The sequence below is a fragment of the Podarcis erhardii genome (assembly GCF_964252035.2).
Source record: "Podarcis erhardii genome assembly, chromosome: 15".
Classification (NCBI taxonomy): domain Eukaryota; kingdom Metazoa; phylum Chordata; class Lepidosauria; order Squamata; family Lacertidae; genus Podarcis; species Podarcis erhardii.
This window is the reverse complement of record NC_138505.1, coordinates 39,286,727-39,305,701: the sequence shown is the minus strand read 5'-3', so window position 1 is coordinate 39,305,701 and position 18,975 is coordinate 39,286,727. Positions and strand designations below refer to the sequence as shown.

General features: G+C 43.4%; 1 protein-coding gene across 6 annotated transcripts in view; it reads left to right on the top strand.

Moving 5' to 3' along the window:
• Window positions 1–18,975, top strand: part of SETD1B (SET domain containing 1B, histone lysine methyltransferase) — a 69,668-nt gene that overhangs the window by 34,707 nt on the left and 15,986 nt on the right. For 5 of the 6 annotated variants that reach the window (XM_081842202.1, XM_081842201.1, XM_081842200.1 and 2 more), the window contains 6 exons: window positions 10,923–11,690; window positions 12,692–12,865; window positions 13,619–13,706; window positions 15,394–15,611; window positions 17,131–17,266; window positions 17,944–18,426. In XM_081842202.1, coding sequence (XP_081698328.1) covers window positions 10,923–11,690; window positions 12,692–12,865; window positions 13,619–13,706; window positions 15,394–15,611; window positions 17,131–17,266; window positions 17,944–18,426 — 1,867 coding nt within the window. The remainder of the gene's footprint in view (window positions 1–10,922; window positions 11,691–12,691; window positions 12,866–13,618; window positions 13,707–15,393; window positions 15,612–17,130; window positions 17,267–17,943; window positions 18,427–18,975) is intronic. The other variant, XM_081842198.1, reaches the window with a different exon arrangement.

Genomic DNA, 18,975 nt, shown 5'->3' with positions numbered 1-18,975 from the left:
TTACCTGGCAGTAAGTTCAATCAAACTCATTGAGACTTGCCTCTGAATAAACATGCACTGAATAAATATGCACTGGATCAGGCCACAAGTGTCTTTTGGTCAAATGGATCCTGTAGTAACTAAGGTTAAGAGAGGGAGCATCTGTGTTTAAGGAAGCACAGAGATTCAGTATGTAGGAAAATAATAATAATAATAATAATAATAATAATAATAATAATAATAATAATAATAATAATTTATTTATATCCCGCCCTCCCTAGCCGAAGCCGGGCTCAAAGCAGCTAACAGTAAAATAATACAACATTCTAAAATCATTTCATTATAACATCAGTTCAAATCAAATTAATGGCAACCATTGGGCTAGAGTTCTATGAGGATTGCCAAAGGAAGGGGTCACAACAACAAGGGAACCAACGACAAAGGAAGGAAAAGTGGGAATACATGAAAGTGGGAGCATGTTTTATTCTGTGTTAGTAAATCCAGTCACAATGGCAAATGTGTTAAAATTGCCACTTGTGGAGTCCATTGTAACTCCTTTTTATGTAGAGCTATGTGGTCACATATTGAGATAGAACTAAGCTGTGTTAAGCCATCTTGAATATGCACATTAGGAGAAATAACCATTCTGAAAGGAATGATTAACTAAATAACCCTAAAATGCTAGGCTAGACAATAAATGATCCATTCTGCACTATTACAGCTTACTGATTCTGTTTAAAATGGTAACCATTACATAGGAGGTTATTCTAGGCTCCCTTATGGCAGGGGCTCAATATCCTCAGGTTTCCCCATGTGCTGTCCTGGATGACCTGCTCCAACACAGTTTGGTTTGCCCAAAGAATTGCCCAGTTCTTGTTGTCTCCAGGAAGGAAGCTGGCTAAAGTATGTGGCATGATCTGTTGAGCAGATCATAAAAGTGGGTATGACCCTTTAAAAAAAAGTCATGATTCCATCAGAGGTGAGTCCTTCCTTGTTTATCTGTTTTTACATGGTAGTTCTTGGTACTAGTTGCTCTGTGAACTACATGAGATCTGTACTTCAGAAACTCTCCTGGAATATTACCTTGCTTTGAATTTTGGCAGTGAAGGTTATTTTTGCAAGGAATTAGGAAATTAATATGATAGGATATCGGTGGCCAGCCCTTATGCTGGACTGGTGTGGTTCTGTCTCCCTGGTTCAGTAGACCAGAGACAAATGCCCCAAAGTGTGGGAGCCCTTTTGGTCTAAACCAAGTGGCAGGCAGCGTGGTGAGAGTTCAGTACACCACCTCCTGGATCAGTCAATGTCAAAGCCGTTTGAGCTCCTTTTGGTTTCTTTAGCTGTGAACTGCCAGAGTTTTCCCACCCATGGATGCTACTTGCTAGCTCCATAGCCCCGCCTCTTGTCTGCAGGAGCCAATGTACTTTTTATTGGAGTTGCTTATAATGGATTTTAATTATTATTTGAATGTTTCAGATAGCTGTTTTTAACTGTTTGTGCAGTTTTTATTGTTTTATTCTTTTTTAAAACAATGATTTTTTTTTAACAATCAAGGAATATATAATTGTATGAAATAAATAGTTTTGGAAAAACAGAGTTCAAATAAATAAAAGTAATGCAAAATGACTGGTATTATAACAATTGATATAAAGAATAGCAGACCTCTTGTGTGCAGTAATGCCCTCTATTTATATTCAGACTGTGGATGCCGTTACTTATGTAGCCAAAATAGCACTAGTCACACACAAGAATGAGGAATCGGCAAATATGGGGGATCACAAGGTGTGGGTGTGCAGAAATAGAACAGATTTTTTGTGGGGGGGGGACCCTAAAAGTTAGGACTGAGTCTGCTCGGTAGCCTCAGAACAATCTGTTGTGGCAAGAAAACAGGGAGAATGGAATGGCGTATCTTGTTGGAGGGCATGGCTGGCTTAGTGGAGCAGGAACATATGGCACTGCAACATTTTGTTGCAAGGTCCACTTTTTCTCTGTCAGCATCTTAACTGTTGTACATATTCAGTACAGGTGCCCTCCTGCCTTACTGGTTAAATACAATTCCTGGTTCTGTAGCAGTTTACAAATAAGGCTGAATTCCATATCACCATTTTTATTCCTGCTCTTCCTTTCAAACATTATACTAATTCAGTTTGCAGCTTCGTATGCATTGTTTCATCCACTTATATCTCTCACTTTGCTTAAAATTATTATTGCCATATATTTGTGTGCATGGACATTGCCACAGTCTATGGGAAAAGTCTGCCACATAGCCAGTGAACTTGCTTCACACATTTTGATGTACTTGGAAGTGCTCCCCATTAAGTTGCATCTATTATTGGAAGGAATTGGTGTAGCTATATTGGATGAAGCTCCCTCTGTGTTCTGCCTCCCTGTTATCCCTTTGCAGTTCCAAATGCATGTGATATTGTCTCTTTGCCTCCTGTTGTTTAGTGTTGTGTCATTACATGCTGTTTAACAGCTGCTGCAATTCTGCTCTGAAATCGGTTGTTTCAGTTCTTTGGTAATAGATTCCTCTTTCTGCATAGACTATCTTTATCTATTAAAGCTTCATGTGTGCTTTTTGAAGTGCCCTTCTCATACAAACTTAATTTCCACAGTGGGATTCTTGCCCACCCCTCCCCCAGTGAAAATTTTACAGGATTGGCTTCAGGCAGTGGGTTGTCTTACGTCCATTCTGTTAGCAAGAAGAAGCAAGGCAAGAACATACAAGAATTTGGTGATTAGGAGAGAGATGGGGAGTGTGACCCTGTTCTCCTTGACCTCTTGACTCCTTTCGATACCAGGGTGTCCTTCTGGAGTGACCATGAAAGTTGGTGGAGGGAAGTTGTTCAGCCTTGTGGAGACATCGTTGTAGGGTTTCACTTTTATACTCCGCAGTGTTTAACATCAGCATAAAACTGGCTGGGATTATGCCAATAAACTGAAGCATAAAACTGGCTGGGATTATGCCAATAAACTGAAGCTTAATCCAGATAAGACTTGAGGCACTATTAGTGGATGTTTCCCTGTTCTGGATGGGGTTGCACTTCTCATGAAGGAACAGATGTGCACATTTGGGGTACGTTTGGATTCATGACAGTCCCTGGAGGCCTCTGTGGCTCGGAGTGCCTTTCATCAGTTTTGGCTGGTGATCCAGCTGTGGTTCTGTCTGAAGGGGGATTGTCTAGCTTCTGTTGTCTATGCTCTGGTAACCTCTAGATTGAGACTGTTCGGAAACTGTAACTGGTGCAGAATTCAGTAGCCTGTTTGCTCACTTGGGCAAGACAGCTTGAGCCTATAACACTAATGCTGGCTGGACTGGATTGGTTACCAGTTGGCTCCCAGGCTTCGTTCCAAGTTTGAGCTTTATGCAGCTTCGGGCTCCAATACCTTAAGGACCAACTCTACCCAGACCCAGACCATACAGTTATCTTTATTAGTTCTGTGTTCCCTCTGACAATTGCTTAAAACAATCTGTGGTCCTCCTTCAGCCCCATGCAGCATGACCAGTGGCTGTAGTCTAGCAACATCAAGGGTGGGCTCAAATATTCCTCTCCCTGTCTTAAAATGTAGCAGCCTATAACACCTTATGATCCAGTAAGGAGGTATTGTCATAAAATTAAATGATTCAGCTGCTATTTTGCAATAAATGGACCATTGCCATGCAGGCTCTGGCTGTACCCACTTCTGGATCTCACCCTGGACACTGCTTGCCCACAGCCCAAATAACTGCAAGGTCAGCCAGAATGGTCAAGACCTAATCCACAGGCTTTCTGTCCAGCTGGGGGCCACTCTGAGCCCTGAAATGGGTCCCTCGTGTGAGGTGTGCCTCTGTCCCGTTGACTTGGCCAAGGATGTCCAATTAATGTGTGAAGATAGATTTGAACCCTGGCCTTCCAAGGCTACATCTGCCACAATAGTAATTGCAACACGCTGATCCTTCACTCCTCTGCTACAATTTAGAGTCATGTTCAGCTTCATCCTCAGTGGATCTCCCATTGGACAGATAAGAGCTGTTCACCCATTGTAAGAGGCCATGTGAGATTGAGAGATTTGCATAGCCAAATGCCTTTCCTCTTTCATCTAATTTCTTATGCACTTTCCTAAATTTGACAAATTGCATGCCACACTGATAAAAATCCATGTGAGACATTATGCAGCTTTTGGCTATTAAATGATAGATCTCCACCTGGGTTTTAGAATCAGGAGCAAAATCCTAGGCATGTCTACTCAGAAGTAAGACCAATTGAATGCAGTGGAACTTGCTCTCATCGTAACTGTGTATGGGATTTTAGTCTACAGCTATCTGAAAACAGTCTGCCTGTAGGTTTGATCATGCTTGTTCATTGTTGCTACAGGATTGGAAAGTGGGAATAACTTGCTCAGCAATGAAGCTGACAGGAGGATGACTCTCTTCTATCATATTAACTGTAGAAAGTGTAGAAAACCAGTTGTGGTTGTAGGCAAGAGTACCTCTTTCACTCTCAGGTGCCAGATTAGACTTTGAGGCTTTCAAAGTTTGCATATTACACAAAGTCTTCTTACCGTACCTTCTTAGAAAGCAGCAGTGTTGGCTACATATCATTTCTGCCTTTTCTAAAAAAAATTATTCTAAGAAAGTTTGAGGGTAGTGATCCCTGGAATTGTTCTTGCTGTGGTTTTTTTGTTCATTTTGTTAAATTTGTTGTTTTGGATGTATGTATTCATTTTATAAATAATATTAAGCAATGTTGAGAAATTAATTTGTCACAAACACATTGACCATCCTATTCATCTACTTTCAGCCCAGATTATTATGAATCCAGATAGCAGAGCTTTTGAATGTGATCTCAAGGTCACCTCTGGAGTACAAGTTCCATGGATATCAATAAAACTTGCTTCCATGTAGAAGTGTCAAGGAATCTTATTTTGCTGGGTGTGGGGGCTCAGTTTCTATCAAGAGAAGGTCTGACACCACCGTGGCTCACACCTCATTGGAAACTGCATCCTCTGACCTTGACATCCTTATATCTGGTGCATGATGGGCCACAATGTGGTAGTGAGAGAACCACACTCTGTACATGTTTAGGAGCATACTTGTTTTTATTATGACATCATTCTGAGTCTGCGCCTTGTAACGCAGAATAGGTTCCAAACCTAAAGTCTGTTTGGATTTTTTGCAAACCTAGTAAGAGGAAACTGGTTTTATGGCTAAGCGGAGTGTTCTTTTATACGATCTGCAGAGAAACCAGAGTATGTGAAGCGGAGTGTTCTTTTCACTTGAGTACCCATGGCTTAAAATGAAGCAACAATGAAGGAATAGTTATTATTATCATTGTGGTGGGGATTTTTTTAGCGGGGGCAAATATTACCAAGGCTCCACTCCTCCAGCATCTGAACAGGGATATGGTATTAAAGCTGCAGGCTTCCTCTTTTCCAGTCACCCGGTTCCAAATTAGGAAAACATCGGGTGGCAGGAGACCAAATGCTAAATATTGCCTTGCCCCATCCTATGTTAATGGCATGGCAGTTTTTTTGCAGAGAAGCGCAGTTATTGCCCAGCTCTCATGGCTCAATAGAGCAGCAATGCTGAGGGGCTATTGTGGTTGAGAATTTGAGATACTTCTTCGTCTGAAGGGGGTTCATCCTAAGTGTCTTGTTATCGTGGTGTTGCAGACTTCACAATCTGAGTCGCAAATCATCTTGCAAATGTGCAAGCCTTCATTGCTGGTCTTCTTGCTATCCTTTTCCAGAACTTAATGGAATGCTGTCTGCTTTTCCTGACACCCACAAAGTTGCTGAGCTTTTTCAAGGAAACCACCAGAATTGTTCGTTGCCATACACCCAGGTTTTCCATGACATTTTGTCACTCCCCCCCCCCCTTTTTACACCTGAAAACCAGAACGTGTCGGGAATTTTCCTGATGAATGGCAAGCCTATGTCTGGTGGAAGTTGTTCTGCAAATGAGACGGCTCATTTTAAAATTCTGCCCTTTTGACTTGGAGCCTGTTGGATCCCTTTCAGAAGCAATGGGAGGGTCTGTGTATGCTTTGTCTCAGTTTCTTAAAAAGAAATGTTGCAACCCCTAGAAGGTTTTTTAAAATAAAAAACGGATTTGAGGAAGAGCAAACTGACAGAGGTGCTGAGTACCTCTGAAGACCAGTTGCTGAGAGACAAGCAGCTGGGGGGGGGGTGTTGCCTTCCTTCCCTGGGAGGGGGGGGCGCGGAATGTGACAGAGCCATCTTTGTTAAACAAGGTCTGCCCCAGCAAGGCAATTCTGGTGCTTTTGCATTTCCTTTGGTTAGCTGCTCTGAATGCCCCATTCGTGCTCTCTGGTCTTTATGTGCAGTCCCTGGGTATCTACGTAGCATTGTCAAGGTGCCAGTTAATTCTGTTACGTTAGAGCAAAGGAGGATGGCCCTTGGCCAAAATTAGAGCACCTCCCTCTTCTTTATCCCTCAACAAGGGCTTTGTCATCCCCAGAATATAGATATCTTCTCTCCAGAACAACAGGTGTAAGAAGGGCGTGGACCACAAGCCAGAGTCTTAAAATTCTGTCTCTTTCTTGAGCCTCTGGTGCAAAACAAAGTTGTTGTTTACGAACAAGGGGCATTTTGCATCCCTTGGAAATTCCCTCTTTTGAGAGAGGTGAGTGGCTTTGCTCTCTCTGCAAGTTCCCCACTGTGATCAACTGATTCTCTCCCTGCTCCCCGCCCCACCGGCCCCAATTTCTCACTTGCCCCTTTTACCAATTTCTCTTGGTAAGAGGCGACAAATAATGAGGAAGCTGCACCTGAGCCTGCCACATTGTGCGGCACAAACACCAGCACGGTGGCATTTCTTTACAAGCCAGTTGTCTTGGGAGTGTGTTGCAGTTTTCAGGGGAATATCTCCCTCCACCCCTCTGCGTCTGGAAAGCTCAGTTTAAATTTCCTCTCGTGAGAGTTTAATAAAGCACTGTAAACGAGGCCTTTTGTTGTTCAGTTTTCTTTCCTTCCAGCAAGGTGTAGTATTGTATTTTAACAAGCATTTGGATTGGGGTGCAGCAGCAGCAGCCCAGCCCTGTAGGTAGATGGCAGGTGGCAGTTGCAAACCATTTGCTTTGGCTCAAGAGGACCCGTGTGCTTCAGAGCACTGGTGAAAACAACCCCAGACGGAGGGGACACACTATCTGGCTGCTTCTTGGAGAATAAACAGCAGATATGCGATGCAACATCTACTCTGGAAGGAGCTCTTGGTCTTCTTTGTTTTCTTGCTGCATGGTTCAAATTGGTGGTGGTGGTTGTTTAGTCGTTTAGTCGTGTCCGACTCTTTGTGAACCCATGGACCAGAGCACGGCAGCACTTCTGTCTTCCACTGCCTCCCGCAGTTTAGTCAAACTCATGTTGGTAGCTTCTTTAACACTGTCCAACCATCTTGTCCTCTGCTGTCCCCTTCTCCTTATGCCCTCAATCTTTCACAGCATCAGGCCTTTTCCAGGGAGTCTTCTCTTCTCATGAGGTGGCCAAAGTATTGGAGCCTCAGCTTTAGGAACTGTCCTTCCAGTGAGCACTCAGGGCTGATTTCCTTAAGAATGGATAGGTTTGATATTCTGCAGTCCATGGGACTCTCAAGAGTCTCCTCCAGCACCATAATTCACCAATTGGTACTATGCCAGAATATATTTGATATCTGGATAATGTAATGCAGGCTTCCCCAACCTGGCACCGTCCACATGTTTGGGACTACAACTCTCATGAGGCTTGGGCAGCATGGCCCAGTGGGCAGGGATAGTGGGAGCTCTGGTGTAACTGGAAGGCATCAGCTTGGGGAAGCTGCAGAGAGACTTGTTAGACTTTGAGGGAGGCCTGCATTCTGGCCTCCCACCTTGTACTGAAGCTCACTGGATACCTGTGTACCAGGATTGATGGATAGCATTTATAGCCCACCTTTTCCCCAAGGAGCTCAATGTGGTGCACATGGTTCTCCCCCCTCCTCATTTAATCCCCACAACAATCCGATGGTGTAAGTTAGGATGAGAGGCAGGGACTGGCCAGAGGGCACCCAGTGAGTTATGACTGAGTGGGGATTTGAACCCTGGTCTCCCAGGTCCTAGTCCAACACTCTGTTATGCTCTACTACAGGGGCCTTTCTGCAGGGGCAAAACTAGGCACATACACTATGTAAAATAATGAAAAATTTACTACCCCCCCTTCTCTCTCCCCCACCTCTCTTCTCCCCCTAACCTCATAATGTCATTAACATTAGTGTCTCACATTGAATGTAACATCCATTAAAAGGACTTGATGAACTGAAAGTTTAATCTTCAGTTAAAACAATTTTAAAAAGCTAAGCCATAGCATTTTACTTCTACATTCGCTCTCTGCCTAGACCCTGTTTTAATTCCTCCCTGGCTACACCCTGCTTTCTGCATTTGTTCGTTCTTTCCATGATTTCTCTTGTCTTGAACAAGCTTTTTATCCTTCTGAATTTTATTTTAATTGAACTCTGCTTAATTGACAGCCTCCTCCTTCCAGCTGGCTTTCTTTTGATTTTTGGTATATTTCCCCACTCCTGTTTTTTCTCCCATTTCCCCATCATATTTCTAATGTATTGCTTAAAATAAATTTTGGATTGCAAAACTTGTCCTCTCTATGCATGCAGGTCAGTTGTCAGCCATGAAGCTGTTGGCGGCACAAGGGGCTTTTGTAATGTTGCCTCTGCATAAAGTTCATAAGGTTTTGGTGGTAGCTTTTAATTCACCCAACTTGCCTTCAAGCCATCTGTGATTCCTATTTCCTATTTCAGAAAACAAATGGCAAATATGCCCATATATTTAAATATTGGTTAAAATATTTCCTGTGCACTTCCCATGCCCCAAGGTACTTTGAGTTACTCACAGAGCTGGGGTGGACTTTGGCTGCCATTCGTTATATGGGAAGGGTTGCATTCTCATAGACCAAGGCCAGCAGTTTTGCACTGGGCCTCACCTGGTACATTATTATCTTGCCAAAAAAAGACACAACTTTTTGTGAGGGAGAGAGAGGCAAAGATGAACCAATCTAGAGTATAGCATAAGTAAAATAAGTCAGGAAGTTGTGTCTTTTGCCTGTTTATTGACTCACACTCTGTGTATCAGAGCATGTTATCCAGGCTTTTTCTTTTCCTATATTCAAGTTATCCTCAAGTTCCACTTTCCAGCAGAGATGGACAGAGCCTTTCTTCCCACCCAGAGCCATCCCTGGAGGGGGCAAATAGGGATGATTGCTCCAGTCCCTATATTCACAGAATCATAGAGTTGTAGAGTTGGAAGGGATGCTGACAGTCATTTAGCCCAACTCCGCTCCTCCACCTGCAGCTGCTGGGTGACCTTGGGCTAGTCACACTTCTCTGAAGTCTCTCAGCCCCACTCACCTCACAGAGTGTTTGTTGTGGGGGAGGAAGGGAAAGGAGAATGTTAGCCGCTTTGAGACTCCTTAAAGGGAGTGAAAGGCGGGATATCAAATCCAAACAACTCTTCTTCTTCTTGTTCTTGTTCTTGTTCTTGTTCTTCTTCTTCTTCTTCTTCTTCTTCTTCTTCTTCTTCTTCCTGGTGTTGAGTTGGGATCTCCTTTCCTGTAACTTGAAGCCGTTGGTTTGGGTCCTACCATCCCACTCTCTCCTGGCACTGAGAGCCATGACTGGTGGCTTTCCGTTTTCTGTTCACCCAAGAGACTTTCCACCTCCTCTCTAGCTAGAGCAAGGCAGGGAGGGTGGAAGCAGCGGAACTCACCGGTTGAAATGTGTGAGAGATACTGTTGCTACTAAATTGGTGGCAGAAAGTAAGCCAAGAAGGAGGGGGTGGCACTACTATCATTGCCATGAAAAGGAAGAGAGGCAGTGGGGCTCTGTGCGCCATGTGCTTGCTCCAGGGACAGGCCCATTCTAGTAGTGTTTGCAGCATGTTCACTAAAGGGCTTGTTGAACTGAACAACAAACACGCGCAACCCACCTTTTTTTTTGCAAATGTGACTTTTCTCCTCTCTTACTGCTATTTTATCATTTTAATCTTCAAGCTGATATGCCAACTTCATTGCACTTTGCTCTGACATGATAGACCAGGCATGGCCAAACTTGGCCCTCCAGATCTTTTGGGGCTACAATTCTCATCATCCCTGACTACTGGTCCTGTCAGCTAGGAAGGATGGGAGTTGTAGTCACAAAACATCTGGAGGGCCAAGTTTGGCCATGCCTGTGATAGACTACTGCTGCAAGAAACAGCAAAGGGTGGTTTCTCCATTGTTGTGGGGGACAAACTGAAGTTGAGTGAGAGCATCTCTTAACCTGAACTTGTTAGGTAGCCTTGGGCAAAATTGGGCAAAATCTTGGGACTTCTCCATCCAAGATGAAACTTCCATTGACAGCTCTTCTTTCCATATTCAGTTTTATATTCTCTCACCTTCCTACGACTCCTGAGTTGTTCCTAAGCAGAATCAAGAATAGGTAAGGGTTACAGGAGAGTTTCTTGTGATTATATGCTGTCCTTTGCTGATTTAAATCCATGTTCTTTTTCATTTAGCCACAGGCTGGTAAAGAGCACATTTGTTTCTGTAAACTTTGCTTTTTGGAAGCAACTGCCCTCTGGTGGTAGTAAATTGATCAGCGGATACTTGATGAAAACCAGATTAGATTTCTGGATTGCTTTTAGTGCTACATTTTGAACTGGGGGTTCTCATAGTTAGGGGGAAAGGTCCAAATAGTATTAAGATGCCCTTGTGGTAAAGTTCTTCAGGTTTTAATATACAAATAGCCCTGACAGTTTGAGCACCTCAGAGGATGTGATTTTACATGTTTTGTTTACGTGTCTCCCCCAAAAATAATAAGTCACCTTGGATGCACATAACTTGAGGAGACAAAGTTACTTCCCCTCCCCGATTTTTATTTACTTGTCTTGCTAATGGGAATGTAATCCTAGATTAAGCAGAATATGTTTCTCTTTTCCCCACAGTGTCATCAGTCTTCAGGGGAAGACATGGAGATCTCCGATGATGAAATGAACCAATCTCCAAGCACAGAATGTGCCAAAAACATTGTGGTGAATACTTCTGTTGGCAACTCAGCTGTGATGGCTCCCTCAATTCCTATGCCTCCCCATGGTTTTCCTCCCCTGCCTCCCCCACCCCCACCCCAGCCGGTCTTCCCAATGCCCCCTCCTCCGCCTCTTCCTCCCCCGCCTCCCCCAACTCACCCCGCAGTCACTGTCCCGCCTCCCCCCCTCCCAGCGCCTCCTGGGGTTCCACCCCCTCATATCTTGCCTCCACTTCCTCCGTTCCATCCTGGGATGTTTCCCCTCATGCAAGTAGATATGATCAGTGTCTTGGGCAACCAATGGGGAGGCATGTCAATGTCTTTTCAAATGCAAACCCAAATGCTGAGCCGCTTGATGCAAGGGCAGAACACTTACCAGTACCCCCCGTTCATGGGGAACCGGATGCAGTTCGTCAACCTTCCTCCTTACCGACACTTTTCCATGGGAGCAGCTATCAACCGCGGACAGCAGTGGCCCCCTTTGCCCAAGTTTGACCCCTCGGTTCCCCCTCCGGGTTACCAGCCCAAGAAGGAAGATCCGCATAAGGCCACTGTGGATGGTGTCCTCTTGGTGATTGTGAAGGAACTTAAAGCAATAATGAAGAGGGATTTAAACCGGAAGATGGTGGAGGTGGTGGCCTTCAGGGCATTTGATGACTGGTGGGACAAGAAAGAGCGTCTGGCAAAGGTAACCATCAAATCTCACCCCTCTTTTCCAATGGCTTTTCAGTGACAGCCAGTTTGCACCACCTGCCTCTTTGCATCTTTCTGTGTTTCCCCCAGTTCAGGCTTCGACATACATAAAACAAGTAACATGACAGGTGTATGGCTTAGTGTCATAATAAAGTTTAGTGCATGCACGCATGTATAAGAGCACAGGTCTGATTCCTTATAACTCAAGGTTATTGTTGTTTTAAAGGGATCTCTAGTGTAGGGGGGGGGTGAAAGTCTTTTATCTGAAACTCTAGACTAGAGAGTCAGCTGTGTTTGGAGTAGGCAGTATGGAGCTAGATGCATGACTCCATTTGAGGCAGCTCTCTGTGTATGTTTGTGTGTGATTTCTGTGTGACTTCAGACATGGCTTAGAGCAAGCATAGGCAATCTCGGTCCTCCAGATGTTTTGAGACTACAATTCCCACTGGTCCTGTTAGCTAGGGATGATGGGAGCTGTAGTCCCAAAACATCTGGAGGGCCGAGTTTGCCTGTGCCTGGCTTAGAGTATGTCCATGTCTTTACAAATGGCAAAAGTGTACTTAGCACTGCCTGACCTTCGCAGATTCCTAAAACCCATAGTGGATATTAGACTACAGCCTACATGAGAAAACCTACATGGTTTTTGCACCACAAAAGGATCATGCCAAATTAAGGTTGTCAAATTAAGGGCAAGGTGGAGAGTTTGCAGTTTAATCGATGGACACTCTGCAGTAGGGAAAGTAGGCACATCCTTCTGATGTTTTTGACGTTTGCCTCCTCCTTAGAATTTGTTCAGGCTGAACTTTTCCAATGGAAGTCAAGCAGAGATGTTCCATAAGTGCTATTGATGGATTTGAGCACCTTAAGTCTGTACTTGTTCAGGGAAATTAGAGCTTTTGTATGAGTAGATGCTACTGCTTTGTTCAAGTACCCAATTTTTAGGGTTTGAACCAGTGTGTCAGTGTCCTCTTTTTTAATCCTGTTTGTCTTGCATAGGCATCACTTACTCCAGTAAAATCTGGAGAACATAAAGATGAGGAGAAGCCAAAACCAAAGGACCGCATCACATCTTGTCTTCTGGAGAACTGGAACAAAGGAGAAGGTCTGGGTTACGAAGGGATTGGCTTGGGCATTGGGTTACGCGGGGCCATCCGGTTGCCATCTTTCAAGGTAAGAGCAGTCTTCAATATCTAGTTATTCATAATATGAACCCTGCTTTCCTATAGTACTGTAAATAATGTTAAAATTGAGTCACAGTTTTAATGTCTCAGCTGTTGCACACTTTTTGCCCAATAAACTGCCTGTACTTTTAGCTCTCTAACCTTACAGAAATGATTAATAACTCAGTATTGGCTCTTCACACCACCACCAATGCTATTACTGGCTGATTTATGGTGGTGCAGAAGGATTAACAGTTGCCTCTATCCCCATGTGAGTTTTAGAGAGCACACTGGAAGACTTGAAGGATGGGGAAAAGTTAGGGGGGAGAGTGTTGTTTAGAGAAAGCATGCAAACATGGAAAGTGGTTGGAGATCTGTAAGGAAGAACATCACCTTTATTTTATCATACATCAGAAATCCTTTAACAGATTTAATAAAAGAGGTGATAAGACTGTAAGGTTTTCGTCTTATTCCAGCTTTCCTAATTCACATGTTTGCCCTTCTGTGTATTTAGATGATTGAACTGGGTTCAATGGCAGTGCCTCTTGATTTTCACACTGGTCTAATTGTTCTGTTGCCCTTTAAATTACAAACTGAAGTCAAAATGTTTTCACAAAAATAAAAAGGAAAGCAAACGTAGGCACTCCCATGTAGTCATTTTTGGGGAGTAAGGTTCTTGTATGCTATGAAGTGGGGTGGGAGCACTTGTAAATCTAAAAACAAGTACATCTCCCAAAATTGGTTAATTCTTTCCTTTCTGCAGGTGAAGAGAAAGGAGCCACCTGAAGCTGCCTCAGCTGGAGACCAGAAGAGAATCCGTCCCTCTACTTCAGTAGAAGATGAAGATGAAGGTTTGTGAAGCCATATTTTCCTCCAAAACACAGTAAGGGTTCCACACTGCTGAATCCTCTAATCTTCACGCTGGTGATTTGTCTCTCAATCTGGACACTCTATGCAAAACTAAGAGTTCCACATTCTCTTTGTCCTAATTTTTGCAATTTAATGTCATATTTGGGACCAATCTGTAACACAGATAAGACTCCATGTTCAGTGTTGCAGTTAAGATGGGCACTGTTCCATTAAGTAATGTCTAAAATAACGGTAAAAATATTTTTGTATCATGGAAAGAACAAGCTGTTCAGTGTTATAACTGGTTTAATGCTATTTCAGTATGAAATGAAAGACACACACCCCACAGTTCTTGTTATTTGTCATTAAATGCTTTGCCCTCCCAGAGCTCTTTGGAGAAGGCTAATAATAATAATAATAATAATATTAATTAGTAGTCATATAATTAATTATATGACTAATATAATTAATTAAGTAGTAGTCATCTTGGCATAGTGCACTTCATTAATCTGAGCAGCCACAATTGTTCAGTATTCAAGCACCAATTTCTTGCCAGCTTTGGAAGGACATAACCTGACTGGAGTTCAGTATCCTAACTAGGAAGAGAAACTGGGAGTTCCTTCCTTTGCTGTGCATTTAAGCCCTATTGACCGGAATAAAGTTTTGGTGTACTTCCTAGATTGCATACCATCCTCTTGAAAGATTTAAGGAAGCCAGATTGCAGCTAACAAGCAAGGCCCACTCTCAACCTCTTTTTCCTAAACTCATAGGGTGCAACCAGCCAAGTTAAGCTTTGCAGTCCCATGGACCTTGGTGGCAGCAATCAGCACAGGCTTGCTTGCCCCTAGATGTAATCAGTGGTTAATTTTTAGCACTTTTCACATGGACTGGATCGTGCCACTAATGCACTGAAAACATTTTATCATATTGAATGTATTGGATTAAAAGCTCTGAGGTTCCCAAACATTCCGGTGATTTTTGAGAGATGGACATTTCTTCCCCTGTTTTTCAATGTGTCAGAAATGGTGCCTTGAAAGATAAATCCTTGCATAGGGTGCATGTCCAGAGATACAGATCCCATGTGCACAGAAGAACCAAATGTTTCCATCCGCCACAGGCATTCTCTTCCTTCAGATCCATCCCTCAAAAACCACCTTTTCTGTGAAGCCTTTGGAGTGAGTCCCTTTATTCTCCTATAACTAACCTTCACGAGATTTAACCGGACCCTAAGACTCCTAAGGAAAGGCGAAAATGCTAGACTTGAGGACACTGCTGTAGTGATAGCAAAGCCTCCTTCTATGGTTGCCTTTTTTCTTCTAGAGAGAGAACTCAGATGTGGGGTACAATATGGCATTCAGCTGCTCCTTTCCCACCTAAACCCAGGGCCCATAATAATGACTCCCACTTCTCTGGTGTGTTATATACATGGGAGATAGAATAACGCCAAGTATGTAGTTTCTCCTAACACGTAACATATTTTCAAGGTGACACAAGTATCGAGCACATTTCCTTAGCTGCATTTTCTTTCTTCTTAAAATCTATTTATTTAACAAATGAGCAAGCGAAAGAAAACACTTTTTAAAAACCCACCTACTTTCAGTTTTCTAAGGCAGGAATCCATTTTTGTCACTTTGGGAATGTCATGGCTGGCTGCTGCTTCAACTTTTTCATGCATTTTCACACTCCCAGAATCAGAACGAGATCGAGACCTGCCGGATGCAGCCTCAGACCTCTCCAAGAAAGATGGTGAAGTGGTCGGCCTCAGGAGGAGACCCGGAAGGCCGCTGGAACTAGACAGTGAAGGAGAAGAGGAGGATTCAGGCAAGGAGGAGGAATCGTCTTCTGAGAAGGAGGCCGAGCAGGAGGAAGAGGAAGGGGAAGGGGTGATGAAATCCGTTTCTGACAAGGTACGTCCCACAACCAACCTGGGCTTTTTTCTCTTGGCTGTGTATGTGTGAGCGAAAGCCAGCACCTCCCTCTTATAGTAGTAATAATAATAATATTATAATAATTTATTATTTATACCCCGCCCATCTGGCTGGGCTTCTCCAGCCACTCTGGGCAGCTTCCAAAAAAATATTAAAATACAGTAATGGATCAAACATTAAAAGCTTTCCTAAACAGGGCTGCCTTCAGATGTCTTCTAAAAGTCTGGTAGTTGTTCTTCTCTTTGACATCTGGTGGGAGGGTGTTCCACAGGGTGGGCGCCACTACCAAGAAGGCCCTCTGCCTGGTTCCCTGTAACTTGGCTTCTTGCAGCGAGGGAGCCACCAGAAGGCCCTCGGAGCTGAATCTCAGTGTCCAGGCAGAACAGTGGGGGTGGAGACGCTCCTTCAGATATACTGGACCAAGGCCGTTTAGGGCTTTAAAGGTCAGCACCAACACTTTGAATTGTGCTCAGAAACGTACTGGGAGCCAATGTAGGTCTTTTATATGGTCTCGGCAGCTGCTCCCAGTCACCAGTCTAGCTGCCGCATTCTGGATTAGTTGTAGTTTCCAGGTCACCTTCAAAGGTAGCCCCACTGGGGCTAAGTTGCTAAGTCAAAGGGAAAGATGGGTTTTGTGGCAGGCTTCTCCCCCCTAGCCACAAAATTTTCTTTCTTCCTTGCTTACATTCTAGATATTGCTTGGAATCAGGGCTGAGTCAAGACCTTTAGAGGCCCTAAGCACTTAAAAGTTTCTGGTGCCCCCATACATATCTAATTCAAAATATAAACAATAATAAACGGTAAAATAAAATTTTATTTTTCAGAATGGAACAAAATCTGCATTAAGATGGAAAAGAATGTTTATTTTTGTATACTTTCACTTTATATTTGAAACATTTTCTCCTGCTTTTACTAATGTCAAAGTCTTTGATCAGATCCTAAAAACTAATCTTATGTAACACATCTGCTTCTATGCTTAGTAAAGATAAGGCATCCAGCCTGTCTTGTTGCATAGTTGTTCCATTGGGATTTTTAATACACTTCAGTTGAGAAAATTGATGCTCAGCAGAGCAGTTTGTGACCATTAATGTTAAAAATCTGGCAGTGGAAAATGCCTGTGGTGCCGCCTTCCTTTGATGCCCTAAGCATGTACTTATTTTACTTAATGGTTAATCCAACCCTGTTTGGGATATCCCTTTGTGTAGCTACAATTGATTAGATATGTTCATATGTGTTGCTTTTCTGAGTTTTGAAATATTTCTGTAGCTTATTTCCCCCCTTAAAAAAACTTTAAATGTGTCTTCCATTCTATAAAAAAGTGTCATATTGCATGTCCTGAGTCCACCAGCCTATCTTTTTATCTAGACATTATACCAGATGTGCCACAATGGCACTGGACCTCTTTCTTATGTAATAATATAAGCCCTCGGTCAACGTGCTCCCCCACCTGCAAAAAAATGAGTGTTTGCTGCACTTTTAAAATGCCTTCTCTCTCAAGGAACAGGAGGAAGACCTCAATGAAGAGGAAGGGGAGGAAGAAGATGATGATGATGATGACGACGACGACGACGATGATGAAGAAGAGGTTGAAGCAGAAACAAGTGGAAAGGAAGAGGAACAAGATTCTGAAGAAGGTATGATGTCTTGCTAACTCTAAGTAAATAAGATCTTGATGTTTTGACTAGCTGACTAGATGAGGCATTGTCCAGATCTCCAGGTAATGTTTAACTGGTGCTCATTAGAACAAAAGCTCAGCAGGACCTCCAGCAGTGTGTGAGGCAAGCTCAGTTTCATGAGCTATCCTGAAAGGGATTGAAGATAAAGCAGCAAGTATTGTCATATAATAGTATAATTTAACAGGCACTCAAGTTTAGAATGCCATATGCAGTTCTAGGTGTCCCACCTAAAAGTAAGAATGAAATGCAGAACATGAAATACTCACTTAAAGCAACTGAAATTAAAAGTGGGGAGGTTAACATTGTCTTACAAAGAGATGTACAAGAAGTTAGGGCTGTTAATATGAGATAAAAAATTACTAAGGGCAGGTAAAATTCTACATTAAAAAAAAACCCTTGAAGCTTCTACTGTCCAGGTAAACTATGGTACATTCAGGATAAAAAGTGTTTTCACACAGCGCATTGCTTTGGGCCATTTCAATGGCTACCAGAACAGATGGTTTTATAAAGACTTAGGGAGCTCTCTAGCATGGATATGTGACAGGGAGGGAGAGAAAAAACAAGCAAATGGAAATCTTATGCTTCTAATTAATTTCTCTTGCCTGTCCTGACCAAATGTGTTTTTTGTGTTCCAGCAGAAGATATAGGAAGTCCTGCCTCCTCTGGAGCAGAGATTGAGTCATCTGATGAAAGTGAGGAATCCTCAGAATTTGGGACGAGCTCTGATTCTGATGAAGACGAGGAGGAGGAGGAGGAAGAGGAAGGGGAAGGGGAAGAGGACTATGAGGAGCAGGTGGAAGATGAAGAAAGAGTGTCTCTGCAGCAAGAAACAGAAGCCCTGCCTACCCAGCTGGCCCCTGAGTCTCTCACTCAAGAGGCTGAAGACGATGATCAGAAGGAGACCATCCTGGAATTGTTTCCAGTGGACGATTACATTGAAGGGACTCCTCTAGTTCTTCCGGAGCCTTTGATGCCAGAAGGAGAGGAGCAGAAGGAAGAGGTCAAGCATGCAGAGGAGGAAAGTGGGGAACTCCTCCAGCAGTCTGTGGCTGAAGTGCTGGTGGTGATTGAGAGAGCCCAGGAGGAGAAGCTACAGTTGTCACCAGTGTGCGTGCCAGGTGAGGGGCAATTTTGACCGTTTTGCAAAAGACCTGTGAATCACAGAACAGCTGAACGTGTAGCTCATTCTGAAATAAAGTTTGGGCACATGTGCTGATGTAGGAGTGGCTTGTGGGATTTAAGGTTGAACAGGATCACATCAGAAGCAGCCTTCATGTGTCTTGTGCTGGTTTCAAATTCTGTCTAGTTCAACAGCATCTTGATTTAAAGGCCTCTCTTAGCCCTACTCTTAGGATTTCTTGTTCAAGTTCCTGATCTGAATACGAGTGGCTGCTTTTCAATCTCCACGTTTAGTTTTAAGCAAGGCTGGGCAATATCTGGTTTTCAGCATTGTGATATATCAGCAACTAAATACTGTGATATGCTGATATCTCATGATGTCTGACTCTGGAATGTATCTTAGCTACTTCTTCCTACCCACCTTACGGGAAGTAGAAGCAGCTGAGATACATTGCCCAGCCCTACCAAACCCTGATACTGCTCTGGTTTGCATGAGTTGGGGGGAGCAGGAAGCCTCCCGCCCCTCAGCTGAGTGAGCCCTGATGCTG